General features: G+C 39.9%; 3 protein-coding genes across 8 annotated transcripts; all 3 read left to right on the forward strand.

The window, feature by feature from the left end:
- The first annotated feature begins 3,492 nt into the window (after positions 1-3,492).
- On the forward strand, positions 3,493-7,633 carry LOC142942293 (uncharacterized). Of its 3 annotated transcripts, none has more exons than XM_076084560.1 (9): positions 3,493-3,636; positions 3,849-4,190; positions 4,321-4,593; positions 4,723-4,791; positions 5,245-5,334; positions 5,439-5,467; positions 5,971-6,027; positions 6,217-6,285; positions 6,879-7,633. In XM_076084560.1, exons 1-9 carry the CDS (start codon positions 3,573-3,575, stop codon positions 7,014-7,016), a joined length of 1,131 nt encoding a protein of 376 aa, XP_075940675.1. In that variant the 5' UTR covers positions 3,493-3,572; the 3' UTR covers positions 7,017-7,633. The 3 variants fall into 3 exon arrangements, with proteins under 3 accessions (XP_075940675.1, XP_075940677.1, XP_075940676.1); XM_076084562.1 differs by having other exon boundaries at positions 6,651-7,019; XM_076084561.1 differs by having other exon boundaries at positions 3,502-3,636; positions 3,852-4,190.
- Positions 7,634-8,858: 1,225 nt separating this feature from the next.
- On the forward strand, positions 8,859-11,606 carry LOC142941854 (uncharacterized). Of its 4 annotated transcripts, XM_076083968.1 has the most exons (7): positions 8,859-8,969; positions 9,183-9,518; positions 9,645-9,923; positions 10,002-10,094; positions 10,457-10,543; positions 10,628-10,656; positions 10,929-11,606. In XM_076083968.1, exons 2-7 carry the CDS (start codon positions 9,260-9,262, stop codon positions 10,992-10,994), a joined length of 813 nt encoding a protein of 270 aa, XP_075940083.1. In that variant the 5' UTR covers positions 8,859-8,969; positions 9,183-9,259; the 3' UTR covers positions 10,995-11,606. The 4 variants fall into 4 exon arrangements, with proteins under 4 accessions (XP_075940083.1, XP_075940080.1, XP_075940082.1 ...); XM_076083965.1 differs by having other exon boundaries at positions 9,183-9,923; XM_076083967.1 differs by having other exon boundaries at positions 9,183-9,911.
- A 2,988-nt stretch (positions 11,607-14,594) lies between these two features.
- LOC142942118 (uncharacterized) lies at positions 14,595-18,244 on the forward strand. Its single transcript, XM_076084303.1, has 7 exons — positions 14,595-14,717; positions 14,844-15,122; positions 15,873-15,962; positions 16,042-16,070; positions 16,488-16,538; positions 17,107-17,172; positions 17,474-18,244. Coding segments are annotated over exons 1-7 (615 nt in total). The 5' UTR covers positions 14,595-14,716; the 3' UTR covers positions 17,573-18,244.
- Positions 18,245-18,251: the final 7 nt, after the last annotated feature.

The following is an 18,251-nucleotide window of genomic DNA, read 5'->3' on the forward strand; positions in this document are numbered from 1 at the left end:
CTGTGTGAGGAGAAGCGTGGGGGGGGGGGGGGGGGGGGGGTCGCAAATACATGATATGAACCTTTTTTTTTTCAAACGTTGATTACATTAATTAATTTGAAGGAAAAGGGATCATTAGAGAAGAAGTCTGTGTGTCTCATGGAATGGAAGAAATGAATCCAACAAACAATTCATTTCTACTGATTGTTTGGTTCGTAAAGCCTACAGAAAATGGCCACAGAGCCATATATCATGTCATGTAAAAGTAATGACACATTATTCATCTCCTCACAGTCTCAGCTCTTACATCTATTCACTCAGAGCAGCAAGGAGGAAACCTTACTGCGGGTATAAACAGGGCCAAAGCTACACATGCCCTTAAAAGGTAGGATCACTTTTCCACCAATGACCCCCATAGCATGTGGAGGGGCCCCAAGAGGACCACAGACTAAAAAGATGTTTAAAGGGAAGTTTGGATCTCATTTAGAAACAAAGAGATATATAACTCTAACTACGAGAGACGTGGAAGGAAATGTCTTTATCATCATTTCTCGGATGTATTGTTGTAAAACGCTCTTTGTCCAGAAGGGGGGGTGGTAGGTTAAGGTTGTATTTGATGAACTTGTTGTCAGGCATTTAGTTGAGCTCAGTGATGAATCACATGTATGTTCTCAGATGTCTCTGTATGTCCTGTTCAGTGTTAAGAAGCAAACTGAGAGGAGGGGACTGAATAGGTTATGTCAACCTTCAGAGTTTAATTAAACTGTTGAATGAGGTGATGTTACCGCCTGCAGCTGCACCAGGTCAAATCACTCCCAACTCCCAAACGCTCACCAGCTACAACAAGTCCTCAGTATGTTTCATTGGTAGTGTGACTGAAGCAGGTTGGTGGGTTTGGTTCTTATAAAGGACGATGTCATCTGGTGTTAAATATAGAGAGAATCAAGACGGTTTCAATGGGAACTTTTTTAAATTTGATAATGTAGAAATCCATTTGTTGCATAACCTTTTGTCAAAGTAACTGTGTTTTAGCCAGTATAGTTGTTAATAACAGACGACCGTACAATTCAAGAAATATGGAGAATACTTTTTCCAAGAAGTGAAGCTTCTCTGCATCTGTTTTATCCTCTAAACTCGACCTGGGTTTGTAATTACTGCATCATTTTCTTGTTCTTTCTTAAACAGACTTTAAGATGAAGCGTTACTAAATCTATATAGCCCTCCTCAGACTTATGTCTGTGCTCGTCTCCATCCTACATCCTCACTCCGGTTTCACAGGACTTTTGTCCGGTCACTGTGAAATCTCACCTCCGACTTTCTGATACTGCAGAACATGAATGTGTTCATTTGACAATCCTTCCAATAGTTGAGACGTTTCAATCAAAACCACAAGTTTGGACCTCATGGTGGCGCTAGAGGAAAACTTCAGATCCCCAATTTGATGCTTTATTTGTGTCCCAGTGTCTGCATCTAACAGCTGAATAATCAACACAATGTTAATTTCATAAACATATCAAAGTTCAGTAACAATCCTGTTGACCATAATTTAAGCAACATTTTCAGAAGTCTACTCCGTGTGATGATTCTAACTGCATTGTATTTAAATGTATAACTTTCAAACAGTTAAATACGTGAAGTGACTCCAAGAGAAGTCATCCTCCACTTCAGCACCACGGACAGCGGCAGGTGTCTGATCCCAGGATTGTGGTTCGTATAACTGCACCATGCACCTCACACTGGGAAGTTAATGTTCTTTGCTGTAACTATTCTCACTGTTGTTACTGTTCAGCAGAGACGTGACCTGTTTATGTTTGTGGCCCAGGTTGTTTCTGGATGAAATTCCTGCCACATTCCCAATTTGTTTTAAATCTAATTTGCGAGAGAGAGAATACGTTGTGTCCGTTGGTAACTAAAAAAAGACCAAACAACGTCTTTCTAAACTTGCTCACACGAGCTATGTTTTTGCAAAACAGCTAAACATCTTACTATAAATATCCAGAAGCCCCAAATTCATCCAGTTAAACCAAAAATGACTGAGTAATTGATTTAAAGTCAAGGAAAGGTCAACAGCCAGCGTTCACGAACAAACGAGTCAGAAACGTTGGTCAGGTCATGAACTGTGAGCTTAATTCAAACAGCCACATCAGCAGAGCTGCAGATGAGCCTCCTGCCAGTTCTACGAGAGAAGTTGTCTCTTATCGGACGGCAGAGCAACATATTCGCTCCACGTCATCTGTGGAGCTCGACTTCAATCTCCACATTCAACCACATCTGTGTTTGTGGGCTGTTTAGATACACGACTCAAAGAAACGTTACTGAAAGTATTTGAGTAACTTGATTTAAGTGAAACGACCAAGTTTGCTGTTTGTGTTGAAGTTGGTGAGTCGAGTGGATTCTTGTAGAAATGATATTTAATATTGTTTTATCAGCCGTCGCCATGTTGAGAGCCGTGTGGATACAATCCTTTAGTCTTAAATAGGAGTTTCTGTTGAGTCCGTGTGAGTTCATCTGGTTTCACCAGAATAACTTTAAATAAATAAGATCATATATTGTTGAACAAACATGCTGAGTTCTTATGTGTCTCATGTCCTCACTAGAGGGTCAAACCTCCAGAGCTCTGCTGCTGTTGTTTCCCACATTCCCACCAGAACACTTCCTCTTCAGTTCTAAGAAAACATCAAGACGCTGCAATGAGGAACAAACTCCTCAAAGCACTAAGATGTCGTCACTATGAACCAGTATGAGCATATTGCAGCATGGGCTTCATGTTCTGGTGGGCGTAGAGTTTGACTAACTTATGTGTTTATGAGTGTGTCAAACATCATCATGGTTTTGTTACTCTGCTGTATTTTAAAGTCATAGTTGGACATTTACATTTAAACTCAACTCCCTCAGAACTCCTGCTCGTCTTTCAGGATGTCTTAAATCATCGTCACAAAATCAAGTGTTGAATGATTAAAACTGTTAAATCTAATGTTTGCTGCTAAAACGTCTTATCACTCAAATCAGTGTTTCTAATGATTCACACAGTAAAATAAGACAACCTCAGTCTGCTCTCATGAACTTTCAATGAGATGAGAATTAGTTCTTAAAATGCAAATACTATCCCTGTGCACAGAGAGTTAGGAAAGCATTTCAAAGGCAATATAGGAACACAGGCTGTGAATACAGACGGGACGCATCTGACTCCAAACACCACAAGAGACAGGAAGTGTGCTGTGGTTTAGGAGGGTGAGTAAAGACGTTCACAGTCAGCTTCAACACTCAGTTCTCAGCTGATCATCTTAAGATTCCTTCTCTGAGAGAAGTTCACATTTTGACCTGCTGCTTCTCTCAATGAACTTGTTGCATGTTGTGTGTTTTTAGCTGTTTTTAAATATCTATATTGATATATATATTATTATCTACAAGACATTAAGAGAGATGAAAGGCTGATCTCTCTGCATGAATGTAAGAAAAGATTCCACGTCACGATAAGGAAGTGCTGCTTCACTAATAAGAGGAAGTAAACGCTGCGTCTCTTAAAGAAACACTCGGTCAGAAGCTTTGACAGTTGAAGGCGTGAGAACCAGAGACAGAGACAGAGACACACGATGGTTGAAGTCAGATGGATTCAAATGACTTTATTTGTGACGCTGCTGCTGCTTCAGTTTACAGGTCAGAATATAAAACACATACACGACTAAAAGAAACGTGACTGGAAGTATTTGAGGAACTTGATTTAAGTTAAACGACCAAGTTTGTCGAGTGGATTCTTGTAAAAGGACATTTGATATTGTTTGTTATTAATATCATCGTCACATATAACTGTAAACTAAAAAGCTTTATTCTTATCACACATTTTTTATATTTACTCATGTCTTCAACAGCAGTAACTGGACAAACGTCATCCTCCCTCATCACCAGAGCTGGAGATGACGTCACTTTTCCTTGTAACAAAGAGATAAAACATGAGGACAAATGTAACGGTTCTACTTGGCTTTACAGTCGTTCTGGTGAATCAGCAGCAGTAGAGCTGGTTAATCTTGGGGTGATTAATAACAATGTGATCACCAAAGATAAATCCAACAGACTGGGTTTGACAGCAGACTGTTCTCTGGTTATAAGAAATGTAACAACTGAAGATTTTGGTCATTACACCTGCAGACAGTTTAACAAAACAGGAGAACAACAAGGTCACGGTGCTGTGGTTGTTCTGTCTGTTATTAACAGTGAGTATTTACATCATAATGTTTTCAGATCAAACTGTCAATACACTGAAACATTACAATAATTCAGATTACTGTGATGAAGTTAATGTTACTCTTGTTGTCTTTCTCTCATTATGAACTTCTTCACCAGTGATGGAACAGACATTCGATGATACGGTCTTCTTGCCCTGCTCTGTGTTGACAGAGACTGAGTGTAAACACAGAGTAGAGTGGCTGTATGAGGGTAATGAGAAGGATGTGGAGACATCACAGAGTGACTGTTCAGCCAGAGTGACATTTAAAACTCCTCATCTTAATCAGAAGTCAAAGTATTACGAGTTACTGAAGTGTAGCGTGACAGACAGACAGAGTGGAAACACGCTGCTGTGTAAAGCCGGCCCCCAGTCCTCATGTGAGAACACAGGTAATGTTTCTGATAAGTTATAAGATTATATAATTGTCTCTCATTTAGTCTCAGATGGTAAACATTGAGGTATTTTATCACCATTTATTGTGTTTTGCTTTTTCTAATCATATTCAACAAAATCAAAAGGAAGCTCATCAGTGGAGAGAAACATTACACCGTCTCCAAACAACGACCCTCCAACAACAACAGCAGCAGGTAGAGACTTAACATCTTACGTCTTTCTCTCTTCATGAAGCATAAAGTATGAATGTCAGACCAACACTCTTATCCACATCTCTGAGTCTGAAACCTCGCTGCTGGTAGTTTTTAATCTCTGTTGAATTTTGGTTTTGCAAATATAATAAAAGATAAGAAGACACATTTTAAAAGTGTTTCATAAAAGGTTGATGAATATTCTCAAACCACAATCAAGACAATGTGGCACACATAAGTTAAGCTTTTATTTTATGTAGTAATCACATCATTAAAAACTTCAACATCTTATCGCATACATTTAGATTATTTAGTTAAAGTTACTGTAATGAAAGACATGCAAAGTAAGACTCAGTAAATGTAAACAGTGTCTCATACGTACCGACAGACTGATTTACTTCACAAAGAATGTTTCAAAAAGCCAAAATGTTGTTAATGTTGTTATCCTCCCTGCAGGCTGGTGGCTGTGGCTCATCATCGGGTCTGTGGGCTTAGTAGCTCTCTTGATAATCACTGTGGCACTCATCAGATGGAAGAGAACCAAAGGTGAGAAATGACTTAAATTCTTATGCGTTATGTTGACAGACTGGGATTTTATTTTACTTAATTTCTTTATGGAAGCTAAAGTCGACTCTCCTTCATCTTTTCAGGGAACCGAACACGGATGGATGAAAGCATTGTGAGTTTAAAGGATTAACAGTCCTCACTGTATTGTGTTGACACGACTCGGTTCATCCCTGTCAATCAAAAATCACGTTCCCATACAACTAAACTGCATTCTTACTTATCGAGGATGAACCTTTCGTCTCCTGGATGACGGTCGGTGTGAAACAGTTTGAAACATGTGGTAACGTTATTAATTAACAAACAAAACTGCAAAACTACTACTGACCGCCTCCCTAAGCAGACTTCCAAGGACAAATTTAAAACTTATTTGTGAAACGTGAAAAACAAACGTAATCCCTGAACATCATTGTTAGGAGACAGGGCTGCTGTTGCAGTAGCAAAGGTCAGAAGATGCTCAAGCACACTTGTACCCATCATCTGTTAGCTTGAGAGAGATAGAAGAAGTAGATAAGCAACATGTACAGCATGGCACACAGTTTATTCTAAAAGAAGTGACCATTGATGTGAATGGGAAACTGTAACTCGACTGTATTTACTGTAACTGTATTTATGCAGGGACTGAGCTTAAACCATGCCGTGACTCCGCCTGTTCCAGAAACCAGTCCGGACATGGTGAGATCACACACTCTACTGTACGGTTACACCCACCACTGGTGGATATTTGTTCTCTGACATGTAGCAGTGACACACTTACAAGAGTCTAACTTCCCTCTGCCACACAGAAAAAGAGAAGTCAAGTGATGCAACTTAACTAAAATACTCACGCTAATGAGCAGCCATGACGGTGTCTTCTCTGTGCAGGCTGATCCCGAAGAAGGTGTTTCCTACGCCTCCGTCAGCTACACCAAGAAGACCAACAGTAAAGCCCAGGTGAGCTCTCTGATTGGTCGTGCTGGTGTCGGAAGTCAATGAGGAAACAGGAATGTTCCGCCGTGTGAGGCTGCAAAGTGTCGTTTTGAGCCAATTGCGTAACGCACCATGCTAACCACACCCATGATGCTAACATGCTCACAATGACAACGCTAACATGCTGATGCAAAGCAGGTGTAGTTCTGGACAGACACAAACACTCACTCACACACTCACTCACGGCCGCACACACACACACACACACACACACACACACACACACACACACACACACACACACGATCCTCCTGGAGATTAGAAGCATTAAACACAAATCAGAGCTGAGGCTGATGGGAAGTATTTAAATTGACTTTTTTTTTTTTCAGAAAATGGCACCAGATAAAACGTTAAAGGATCATCGTCACGAATCATCGTGAAAGGGATATTTGTTTTTGACACCTTTAATGTCAGCCCTCATGGCTTTAGGGGATCACTAAAGTCATTATGATGTGTTTGTGGACGTTTTGCTGTATTTCAATTGTGTTTGATTACAATGTGAGTCGCGTGATGTCGTGTTGAGTCCTTCATGTGCTCGTTTCCCTCTCGTTTCCCAGGTCCGGGTTAAAGATGATGATGATGATGATGATGCGGTGACCTACTGCACCGTGAAAGCTCCGCCTTCTTCTTCTTCTGCTGGAGCCTCCGCTGATCTCAACAACCTCTACGCTAGCGTCAGCAAACCAAATAAATAAGAGACCACATGTAGCTACAGCTCACATCATTACGTTGATAATGACTGTGATGCTGATATGTATTGAGCCATTGAGCAAAATTGGAGAGCATTTCATATTTATTGATACTTTTGTGTAAATAAGCCAAATGTTATTATTGAAACATGGAGGAAAAGACAAAAAACTTGCCGCTCAGCTACATCTTGTTGACATTTCTAATGTTATGATTTTAAAATATAGTTTTGCATTTCAGTTCTCAGGTGAGCATGTGACCATGTAATTATTTGTTATGATCATTTTCAGGATTTATTGCTGTAAATAGTCTTTCTATCCAGATGGGGGTGTAGTGGGTTGACTGGTAGCACGATGTGTAACATTCATATGGCTGGTTCCTTAAATATATGATGAAATGCATGTAATATATGATGTATTCTTCTTTGCAAACTTGCTGTCAGGCCCTTTGTTGAGCTCAGTGATGGATGTTTGCCTGTTAAACCGTGAACTTAAAGGGACCTCTGGTGCCTCTGATCTGGTGCTTGTTAGTGAGTTTATATTCTATATAGTTATTCTTTGTGTTTTGCATGTATTTTCTCATCAAGTTTTGTATAAAATAAACATTTAATTAATAAATAATACAATGTGTCAGTGTTGATAGTTAAAGATTGATCAGATTTTCTTTCATATCACCTGTAATTGATTATGTAATAAGTTTAGTTTGCTTGGAGCTGAACAAAAAAGACACTGACAGGAAGTGGGTTGTGAGATTCGTGAGATCAAAAGTTTGATCTGATTTCACATTATTGGTTGCTTTTTATAAACACGGCATTCAGACTTTGTCGTCACTGAGAACAGAGCTGTGACTCAGAAGGATAAATATAAATGATAGCTTCACCACATCCACACCACCACACCTCCACACCACCACACCTCCACACCACCACACCTCCACACCACCACACATCCACACCACCACACATCCACACATCCACACCACCACACCTCCACACATCCACACCACCACACATCCACACATCCACACCTCCACACATCCACACATCCACACCTCCACACATCCACACATCCACACCTCCACACATCCACACCTCCACACATCCACACATCCACACCACCACACCACCACACCACCACATATCCACACATCCACACCTCCACACATCCACACATCCACGCGAACCTGCGGGAAGGTTCCGGATTTCCAATCAATGCAGCCCGAGGCACGAGACTGACAGGAGAAACACACACACACACACACACACACACACACACACACACACACACACACACACACACACACACACACACACACACACAGAAACACAGCGATGTAACAACCCTGTTTTATTCTTTGTATCGGACGCTAAAGAGTTTCCTTGAGCGGTGGTTTTGACCCCGGAATGAGAACGGGCTGCACAATCTGATTTCTAGACTCCACGTGGTCCAAATGCTCTTTGCTGACGTCCAGAAACGTCCCGATCACAACAAAATACAAAGAAAAGAGAAAATACAGAGTCTCTGCAGATTCACACACCACACCAGCAGGTCAAGAGCGAGGATTGAGAGGGACTCTTTAGTATATCAGTCTATACATTTTTGGGAAATTGTTGCATATTATAACTGTAAACAGAAGTAAACTTAGACCTAAAGGGGTCACATTTCCACTCTCCTTCTCCTGCTGCACCAGGTCTTGAGTGTTGACTGATTCACAGAACAAAGAAGAAGAAGGAAAGCGTATGTTTTCACTCTTGGTTTAAAAAAAGAAAAAAGAGCAACTGACATCAGAGGAGGAAAGGATGACACTATGAGGAAGTTGACAAACTACTAATAACAGGAAGTGGGTGCTGTATATTTCTTTAGGAAGACGTTGGTAGTTGAGCGAGTGAGAGCAGAGAGACAGAAGCACGATGGTTGGATTCAGATGGATTCAAATGTATTTCTTACTGCTGCAGATCACCGGTAAGGACACAAAGATCACGTATATAAGTTACACTAACTGTGCAAAACTTCAATGCTACTCGTGTGATTCATTATCTAACATCAATTTAACTCAGAGTTATCTATTTGTTTTTAACAAAGTGATTTTACACACTTCTGTTATCATCTGTTGTTTCTAAAGTATAACTGTGAACATTAATAACTGGTTCATATTTCAGTCGTTTCTCTCCCCAGAACCTGTAGCTGGATAAGTTTCCCTCTTCATCACTGTCAGAGATGGAGATGAAGCCACTTTACCTTGTAACAGTGTGATGTATGGTAGTAAGAACTGTGACTCTACTGAGTGGATCTTCGATGCTCCAAGAAGAAGATCAGCAGTGTATCTGGTTAGAGATGGGAAGATTCATGAAGAAGCCAAAGCTAAATCAGACAGACTGAGTGTTTCAGAGAAATGTTCTCTGGTTATAAAGAATGTCAAAGAGGAAGATGTTGGTCGTTATGACTGCAGACAGTTAAGATCAGGACAACTTCTAGGTGAAAATGCTGATGTTTTTCTGTCTGTTGTTACCAGTGAGTATTTACATCATGATGTTTTCAAACTGTCTTGTCAGAACAATATACTGAAACATTATAATAATCATGATTATAGTGATGAAGTTACTCTTCTTTCTCTCACAATGTCTCCATCTTCTCCAGTGACTGAACACGAGGACAATGATGAGGTGACGTTAAGATGCTCTGTGTTGACATCTGGACCATGTGAACACAGAGTGAAGTGGCTGCTTCAGGGTCAAGATGTGGAAGAAGACAACAAAGACTTTAAGACATCACAGTCTTTCTGCTCCACCTCTCTGATGTTTCTGACTTCTCATTTCATTTACACATCGAGGTTTAATTCATTTCAGTGTGAAGTGACCAGAGGTGACAAAGTTCAGCAGTTTTCTTTCAGAAATTCGCCCTCAGGTGAGAAAACAGGTGAGAACATTTTAAAGACATACTTTTCTTCACGTATTGTAAGTTCTTTAGTTTGTTGAGTTGTGTTAATGTGTTCAGGTGACGACACAATAACAGCAACAACTGAGTCAACACCAACTGAAGACGTCACTAAAGCAGCTAACACCACGACACCTTCTGCAATCAGTAGTAGTAAGTAGTGACTCAGCATTTTATGTGTCTTTATCGAGAATCTCTCTTCCTGTCAGTCTTTATCTCTCCTCACAATTAAATATTTTATTTCAGCAATAATATTTGTTAGTTTAGGTTAATATTTTTTCTGCTAATAATAGAAAGTGATCGATAAATTATTTATGTATTTATTTTCGAGATGTCAGTGAAAGCATAAATACTGCTGGAGTGCAAGTTTTCCTCTGTATTTAAAGTCATAGACAGGTTTAATCAGATCAGGTGTAAAATGTATTTTCTCTCATGTTGATGAATGAAATCAGTTTATCAGGAAAAAATACAACTTTGCATTTTCATACTGATGTAAAGGAACATTCTGGTTCCAGGCTGGTGGAGGTTCATCTCTGTGTCTGTTGGATTAGCAGCACTCATCATAATAGTTGTGGCCGTCAACATACGGGCAAGAATTAAAGGTGAAGAACATCCACATATTAAATATTATAAAAGAGGATTTTTACTGTTGAAACTAAAGTCGACTCTTTCTTTTGTCTCTTCAGAGAAGAAAACACAGATGGATCAGATCGCTGTGAGTTTTTTACAACCTAATAATGAAATGTTTTGTTTTTACAGTTGTTACTCTTCATTACATTCTTTTATACAGTATTTTATCACTATAGTTGAACATGTGGGGGGTTAGGGAGACTTTTGGGAGCTAAAACCAAAGTGTACTTTAATGAACTGTGTGTCTTTACTTTAGTTCTTCTTTCCTTGTGATAAGTGTGGAGCAGTGGACGCCTACAGATCACAGAAGTGGGATTGGAAAGTGTGGGTTTGATTGTGTTGTGTTGTTCCTCACAGGTGCGTTATGATGGAGAAGATGATTCAGTGACCTATGAAAACATCAGACCTCCTGATGGAGTTTGACCAACACGTCTGCCTCCATCAGACTCCACTGATCATAATGTTCCGTGTTGCCATGTTCCATTTTCCTCAAAAAAACACTGACTATTCATTATCACCCAAATTAGCTTTAACTTGCAGCTGAAGTCATTATCTGATTAGTTTCTGAAGAACTGAACTGAGTAATGTGACTCCTGTTGGCGTGTAAGAGAGAATATAAAAAGACGATGATGTCAGAATCAGTCTTACATCACTTCCTCTCGGCCTGCTGGTTGGTGACACCTCACTCCTGCAGACTAAACAGGCTCTGATAGTAGCTGCATGTGTGCATGTACATGCATATATATGTGTGTTTGCAGACCATATACTTGTATATTTGATGTGCATGTTTAATTTTCTGTGTATTCATGTATGCATGTGTAGAATCTTTAATACTGCACTTTGTTACATCCTGTTTTATTTTGGTGTTTCCTGTTGAGCCCTCTAGGTTGAGGTTGTTGAGGTTTCTCTCTCTCTCTCTCTCTCTCTCTCTCTCTCTCTCTCTCTCTCTCTACTCTGCTGCAGCAGCACCTCTGTGGTTCTTGGTATTTAGTTTTCATTGATTCATGTGTTTATTTTAATAAACTAACATGCAGTAGAACTTTCCTTGTGTCCATTATTATGTTCGATGTGGAGCCAGCCCTAACAACTGACTGTAAGTTAAAGTATCATAAAAGGTATCGGACCGTCTCCCTGCAGGTGAGTCACCAGATACTTAGAGGGTCAACAAGCAGTCGCTGCTAACGAGGTGATGAGCTCTCTGATTGAACAGGTGTTGCACTTTTCTCTGTTGTCTCGATTCCTGATGAACTCAAAGATTCACATTTAAAACAACCAGAAAATCAAGAAAACATGCAATGAACCACCTCCACTGATGGATCTGATGTCACAGACCTCACTACAGACTTGCTTCTGCTCAGCTCTCGCAGTAAAAAGTCCCTCTGTTCAGGTGAACACCTCCGTTTGCACACGGCTCTAACTTTACTCTAAATAACATTTGAATGCATCTAAAGTGATGTGAGCTCAGGCTGCGTTCAGAGGTTCACTGGATGCTCATGACCTCTTTACTGTAGCTGTTAGATGACTCCATGTTATTCTCACACATCGTTAAAGGACCAACGAGCTCTTCAGTGTGCATCGCATGAATCAATTGAATGAATTAATAACTTTATTAATGTAGCATCTTTAAAAACTACCGTTACAAAGTGCTTCACAAACACTGAAGTGGTGATGTCTCACACACACACACACACACACACACACACACACACACACACACACACACACGGACAAAACGTCAACTTTTTTACTACAAACCGTTGGAACAACATGAACTGACCTGCTGCTACAAGCATTCAGGGTTGTGGGGACTGTTGTCTGATAAACATCATCTGAAGAGAACAAGCTGCTTTTGCTGCAAACATTTATCTTGAGCAACAATCTTCACACCTCGACTTCCTCAGTCGTCGTCTTCTTCTTTTCAGGAGGTCAAACACCTCAGTGACTTTGTTTACAAGCACTAAATACTCTGCTTTTTGCCAATTTCCCGAAAAGACAGCAATCCTATTTATCTGTTTACATGGCTGATTAAAATGAATATTCCACTAATAACATTGTTTACATGCAGACGTGAATACCTCAATTGACATAATAACACATCCGTGTGTGTGTGTGTGTGTGTGCGTGTGTGTGTGTGTGTGTGTGTGTGTTGCTGAGGAGTGCCGTGTTGAATTGAACACGTTCATTATTGAATAAACAAGCGACAGCGCTCTGTGCAGCAGCAGGGGCGGAGCTTCAGGCCTCTGCGGACAGATGTGGTCCACAGCAGGCTTTCTTAGGCCGCCGCTCTTTGACTGCAGTTCACTTCTGCTGCTGGATGCTGGACATACGACCACTACAACCAAAATCTTCTTCACTTCCCTGGAGTCCAGGAGTGATGAGCATTCCTCGAAGACGCTGAAAGCAGCACTTCTGGGGGCCGAACAAGCCGCTCCCAACAATACCCCCCCAACAATGCTGCAAGCAGCAATACCAGGAAGCATATTGTCCTAGTGGCCGACACGTGTGATTACAGCTTCTGGGTCGGTCACGTGATGTCAGAGGGCCTCAATAAAACCTTTCTCCCTCAGACTTACATTGGGGAAAGAGATGTTTGTAAATCAGCGGATCTTTTTGTTTTCAACCAGCTTCCCAGTACGAACACTTGAATATCCCTTATTTAAATCATCAGGTCCTAAAACTTGCAAAGTGCATTAACTGATGAAGCCAGAGTTATTTTCTTTCCTCCGCTCATGTGAATGACGAGCGTCTGAGAGGTGTGGTTAAAGACGGAGGAAAAGATAATCACTAAGTTTAATCAGATAGTTGAGATACTTCAGTCTGGAAAAAAAAAGTGTTGAGCCGATGAACCAACTGAAAGTATATTAGTTTATAGTTCAAGACAAACAGAATAGATTTGGTTGAAAGTGACACATTTTGGATTCATTAATGGGATTTTTGTCTGACAGACACAGTAACTTTATATTTGATTTGAAGTTTAGTCAGTTGAGTCAACGTTAAATCTCACTTTCTAAGACGGGAATTTGAGACATAGCTCTAAAAAATACAAAGGAGAAGTTGCATCTGTCTTTCTGCAGAAAGGAAATTACAGGTCTAAAATTGTTGCAACTTTCTGTGCAACTTTCACCATAAGGGACTGACGGCTCACACTAACCTGACATGCCAACATTTCATCCTTTTAAGGCTTTAAACTAAACCAACAGGTCTCACACCTCTACAACATCCTCATATCCGTGTTGTGTATGCAGATCATTTAGCTACAGATGCATTCAATGTACGCCACTGTTGTTTAGAAATTCACAGACAAAATAGTTTATATGCTCCACCTACATTAGAAGAAATGAGGCAGACTATGAGGAAGTGACTCCCTCTTAACCACAGCCAATATAAACTGCTTTCCTCTGTAGGAAGCACCAGTTTAGAGACTTGGACAGTTTAGAGCATCAGAACAGCAGAGATAGAAGAAGAACCATGTCTGAATTCAGATGGATTAAAACCTCTTTATCTCTGATTCTGATGCTTCAGTTTACAGGTAAGAATACATATAATGTGTTTATGACGACAGAAACATTAAAAAAGCTTATTTATTAACATCAATAATGTTATTTTATAACCTAACCTTCATTTAAAGAAGACAGACAAGTAGTGTGTTTGTTTTCCATCGAGGTGAATAGTGAGTTTAATGAACTCTTAGAAACCAACGATGAGGCACATTTGTAAACTGTTGTTGAATCTAAAACTATCTTCACACTGACATTAAAAGTCATGTTTTTATTTCTCTTTGTTCTTTTTATTTCTCTCTCATCTTCTCAGCAGCAGCAACAGGACAACTTTTGCTCTTCATCAATGTGAGAGATGGAGATGAAGTCACTTTGCCTTGTAACAGTGTGATAGATGATCATGAGAACTGTGACTCTACTGAGTGGCTCTTCAGTAATTCAAGCAGCAGAACAGTAGTAGAGCTGGTTAGAGATGGACAGATTGTTGAAGAAGCCAAAGCTAAATCAGACAGACTGAGTGTTTCAGAGAAATGTTCTCTGGTTATAAAGAATGTCAAAGAGGAAGATGTTGCTCGTTATGAATGCAGACAGATCAGATCAGGACAACTTCTAGGTCGAGATGCTGATGTTTATCTGTCTGTTGTCACCAGTGAGTATTTACATCATGATGTTTTCAAACTGTCTTGTCAGAACAATATACTGAAACATTATAATAATCATGATTATAGTGATGAAGTTACTCTTCTTTCTCTCACAATGTCTCCGTCTTCTCCAGTGACTGAAGACGAGGACAATGATGAGGTGACGTTAAGATGCTCTGTGTCAACATTTGGACGATATGAACACACAGTGAAGTGGCTGCTTCAGGGTCAAGATGTGGATAAAGACAACAAAGACTTTAAGACATCACAGACTGAGTGCTCCACCTCTCTGACGTTTCTGACTTCTCATTTCATTTACACATCGAGGTTTAATTCATTTAAGTGTAAAGTGACCGATCGTGACAAAGTGCAGCAGTTTTCTTTCAGAAATTCTCCCTCAGGTGATAAAACAGGTGAGAACATTTTAAAGTCACTCATGATCACTTTGTTTCACGTATTGTAAGTTCTTTAGTTTGTTGAGTTGTGTTAATCTTTTCAGGTGACGACACAATAACAGCAACACGTGAGTTGGTGGGAGTTTTCTATTCTCAGTTTACAGTTTGAACCTTTTCACACTGTGAATTATTTTAACTTCATGAAAGTTAACTGTAACATTTTGGTCGACTAAAAATGTCTTATTCAGCATGTGGTTGTATTTAGCTCCACCCTCTTCTGTCACTTCTGGTTCCAAAAACCAAGATGGCGACGGCCAAAATGCAGGTTAAGTTTTGTCTTTAGAGTTGTGATTTTCCAATTACCAATGTTCACCACACTTGTTTCCCTTTAAAACGTAATTGAGAGTGCAGTGGGAGCATCATTTTGCAGAAGACAAGGTTGTTAGAGGACACTTTCTTATTTATTTAATGCAGATTAACCTTGAGTTAGTAGTAGTAGTAATAGTAACAACTGAACCAACAACAACAAGAACAATAGAACAAGTACACCAGCAGGAAGAAACACAACAGAATCTGAAAACAAAGATACATAAAATGACTAAACATCTTGTGTCCATCATGTAGCCTGTGTGTTGGATGTCAATGGTAAGAACGTCAGACTGACGTGTTACTCATGGGTGCAGCTTTTGCTTCAAATGGTTTGTTCTAGATATTGAACATAACAGAAAGCTGCAGGCAAAATGTGTAATGTTTTCCTTTTCATTCCAGACTGGTGGCTGTACGTCGGCGTGTCTCTGGGTTTAGCAGCGCTCTTGATTGTTGTTGTTGTTATTGTCGTAAGATGCATTAAAACTAGAGGTGAGACAGATTTCATCCACAAGATCTGCTGATAAACCATCATGTGGAAGCTAAAGCCGGCTCTCTTCTGTCTTTTCAGCAAACCGAACACGGGTGGATGACAACATTGTGAGTCAAAAAACATATATTTTATATATACTGTATATATATATATATATATATTATACAATAGATTTTGTCCCAGCGCCTCATCATCCAGATGATCCGGCTAATGAACAACATGTCAGGCTCCGAAATAACAAGAGAGTTAAATCAACGTCTCTCTGACAAGGAAGAACTGAGCACTTTCAGCTTCGTAGTGACAATATTTATTGTTATTTGATTGCATTTTGTCAAGAGAAGAAGGATTTATGAGCCGGACTGAAGCAGAGTTGAAGATGTTTAGACACCACTACATGTACTACCTGGAGCGACATACACAGATACTGTGTGATACACTCTGTGTATTACATTGGACAGGTGTTGCTTGTTCTGTACTGTGGCAACAAATGCATTAACTCAACTGTTCCGTGCTTTTTCGTCCAGGTGCTGACCTCAAACCCCGCTCAGTCTGCTCCAGAGGACCGTCAGGACCCGGTGAGGTCACGCTCTGCAGGGCTTTGTTCCCCAAAATACGAATGTGCAACAGTGTTGAGAGTGTGGGAATGTGCAGCAAAGATGAAACGAGAAGTTAGATAATGCAACTGGACGACGCCAGCAGAGAGGCTATAAAAGAACTCCACCACGGTCACATGACTTCACGTCTCCACCACTAAGCTAAAGGAGGACTAGTGTTCTAGTGAGGACGCTTAGTCGTCTCATTAAGACTCTTTAAGACACGTTAAAGCTTCTAAATTCACTAATTCAGGGTGTTTACTAATGTATTTTATATTGTAGGAATAAGAAAAAACTGTTAAAATCTCCTCAGCTTGTGTTAACCACAGACCTTATTTCAGACATCTAACCACCTTTAAATAAAAACATTGACTTCAAGACGAGGGAACCGAAAGTGCAAATACTGACTAATTCCTCTTTTTCAAGACTCCTTCCTGCAGCACTCTATAGAAGTTTACATGTTGATAAGATTGAAGTGAAAAGATAAAAGAGTGAGTCAGTATGAGTCCAAATGTCACTGAGCAGCCATGACGTTGTCCTCTCTGTGCAGGCTGATCCTGAAGAAGGTGTTTCCTACGCCTCCATCAGCCACCCCGGGACCAACAGTAAAGCCCGGGTCAGCTGTCATCATAATATACTTTAAAATATATGTTTTATTGTTAATGTTTGAGAAAAAAAGTCTCTATTTTACCTTAAATAAAGTGTAACTGTGATGTCAGCCAGTTTAAACTGTGTTTTCTGTGCTGCGTGTGAGTTTTCGTGCATTGCATTGCTTTACGTTGTGTTTCTTTGTTAACGTTGTGTCGTGTGAATGTGGTGTCGGATGCTGCTTTAAACTGGCTTTATCTTTCACCATGTACCATATCCTGTTTAGTAATTTTAGTGTTGTTCTGTTTTTCTTTCTGTCTCCTCTTTAGGTTCGGGGTGGTGAGGACGCAGTGACCTACAGCACTGTGAATCATCCCACCGCTGATGACAACAACCTCTACGCCACCATCGACCAACCAGAGAAATAACCCATAGTGTTGCCTTTTCATTGATCGTTACTTAGTTAAATAATTCTGCTGTGAAAACAAAGTCAGCTTGTATTTACAAGAGTGACTTTGAGTTGAATTCAGCCAGAAGTCATTAATTCCCGCCTGCTTTAGTTGCACTGCATCGAGAGTATTCGCTCTAACTCAGGTATTTAGTGTTGCAACGTTAATTGTTGCGGATTCAGGAGGCACAACTGCACTTCATCACAAACAGGTGTTCTCCTTTTTCTTTCTGCTTTGCTGTGAAAAAGCTTTTTGTCCAGAAGGGGGAGGTGTCAGTTCATTTACTACCACAATGTGAACGTCCAACATTCATATGGCTGGTTGTTATATAAAAATGATGCGGTGATACAATGAACGTGCTCTCGTGGGTACATTATTGTGATGTACTGTGATGTATATACTGTTGGGTTGTAGTTCAATGATTAATAGATATTTTAATTGATTTGTAATTTTTTTAAAACATGCTTCAATTGTAATAGCTATGAATGCAATGTGCTGAACATTACCCCCTTCCTCCTCTGTAATATGATGTATGCCTATAGTTATAGTTATTTACAGCCACATTTTAAACTTTTATTAAAACTGATATTTTGTGTGGATTCTGTGAGGATGAACTTTTGCTGTTAGAATAAATATATATATTATAATATACTCTGTT

The sequence above is a fragment of the Anarhichas minor genome, unplaced genomic scaffold (genome assembly GCF_050575085.1).
Source record: "Anarhichas minor isolate MPS153535 unplaced genomic scaffold, ASM5057508v1 ptg000136l, whole genome shotgun sequence".
NCBI lineage: Eukaryota > Metazoa > Chordata > Actinopteri > Perciformes > Anarhichadidae > Anarhichas > Anarhichas minor.

Coding starts and splice junctions, on each gene's coding strand:
- LOC142942293 (XM_076084560.1), top strand. CDS start 3,573: ATGGTTGAAGTCAGATGGATTCAAATGACTTTATTTGTGACGCTGCTG. Junction 5,468..5,970: donor CACGGATGGATGAAAGCATT/GTGAGTTTAAAG, acceptor GTATTTATGCAG/GGACTGAGCTTAAACCATGC. Junction 6,286..6,878: donor AGACCAACAGTAAAGCCCAG/GTGAGCTCTCTG, acceptor CTCGTTTCCCAG/GTCCGGGTTAAAGATGATGA.
- LOC142941854 (XM_076083966.1), top strand. CDS start 9,260: ATGTATGGTAGTAAGAACTGTGACTCTACTGAGTGGATCTTCGATGCT. Junction 9,924..10,001: donor GCCCTCAGGTGAGAAAACAG/GTGAGAACATTT, acceptor TAATGTGTTCAG/GTGACGACACAATAACAGCA. Junction 10,095..10,456: donor ACCTTCTGCAATCAGTAGTA/GTAAGTAGTGAC, acceptor TTCTGGTTCCAG/GCTGGTGGAGGTTCATCTCT.
- LOC142942118 (XM_076084303.1), top strand. Junction 16,071..16,487: donor CACGGGTGGATGACAACATT/GTGAGTCAAAAA, acceptor TTTTTCGTCCAG/GTGCTGACCTCAAACCCCGC. Junction 16,539..17,106: donor CAGAGGACCGTCAGGACCCG/GTGAGGTCACGC, acceptor CTCTCTGTGCAG/GCTGATCCTGAAGAAGGTGT.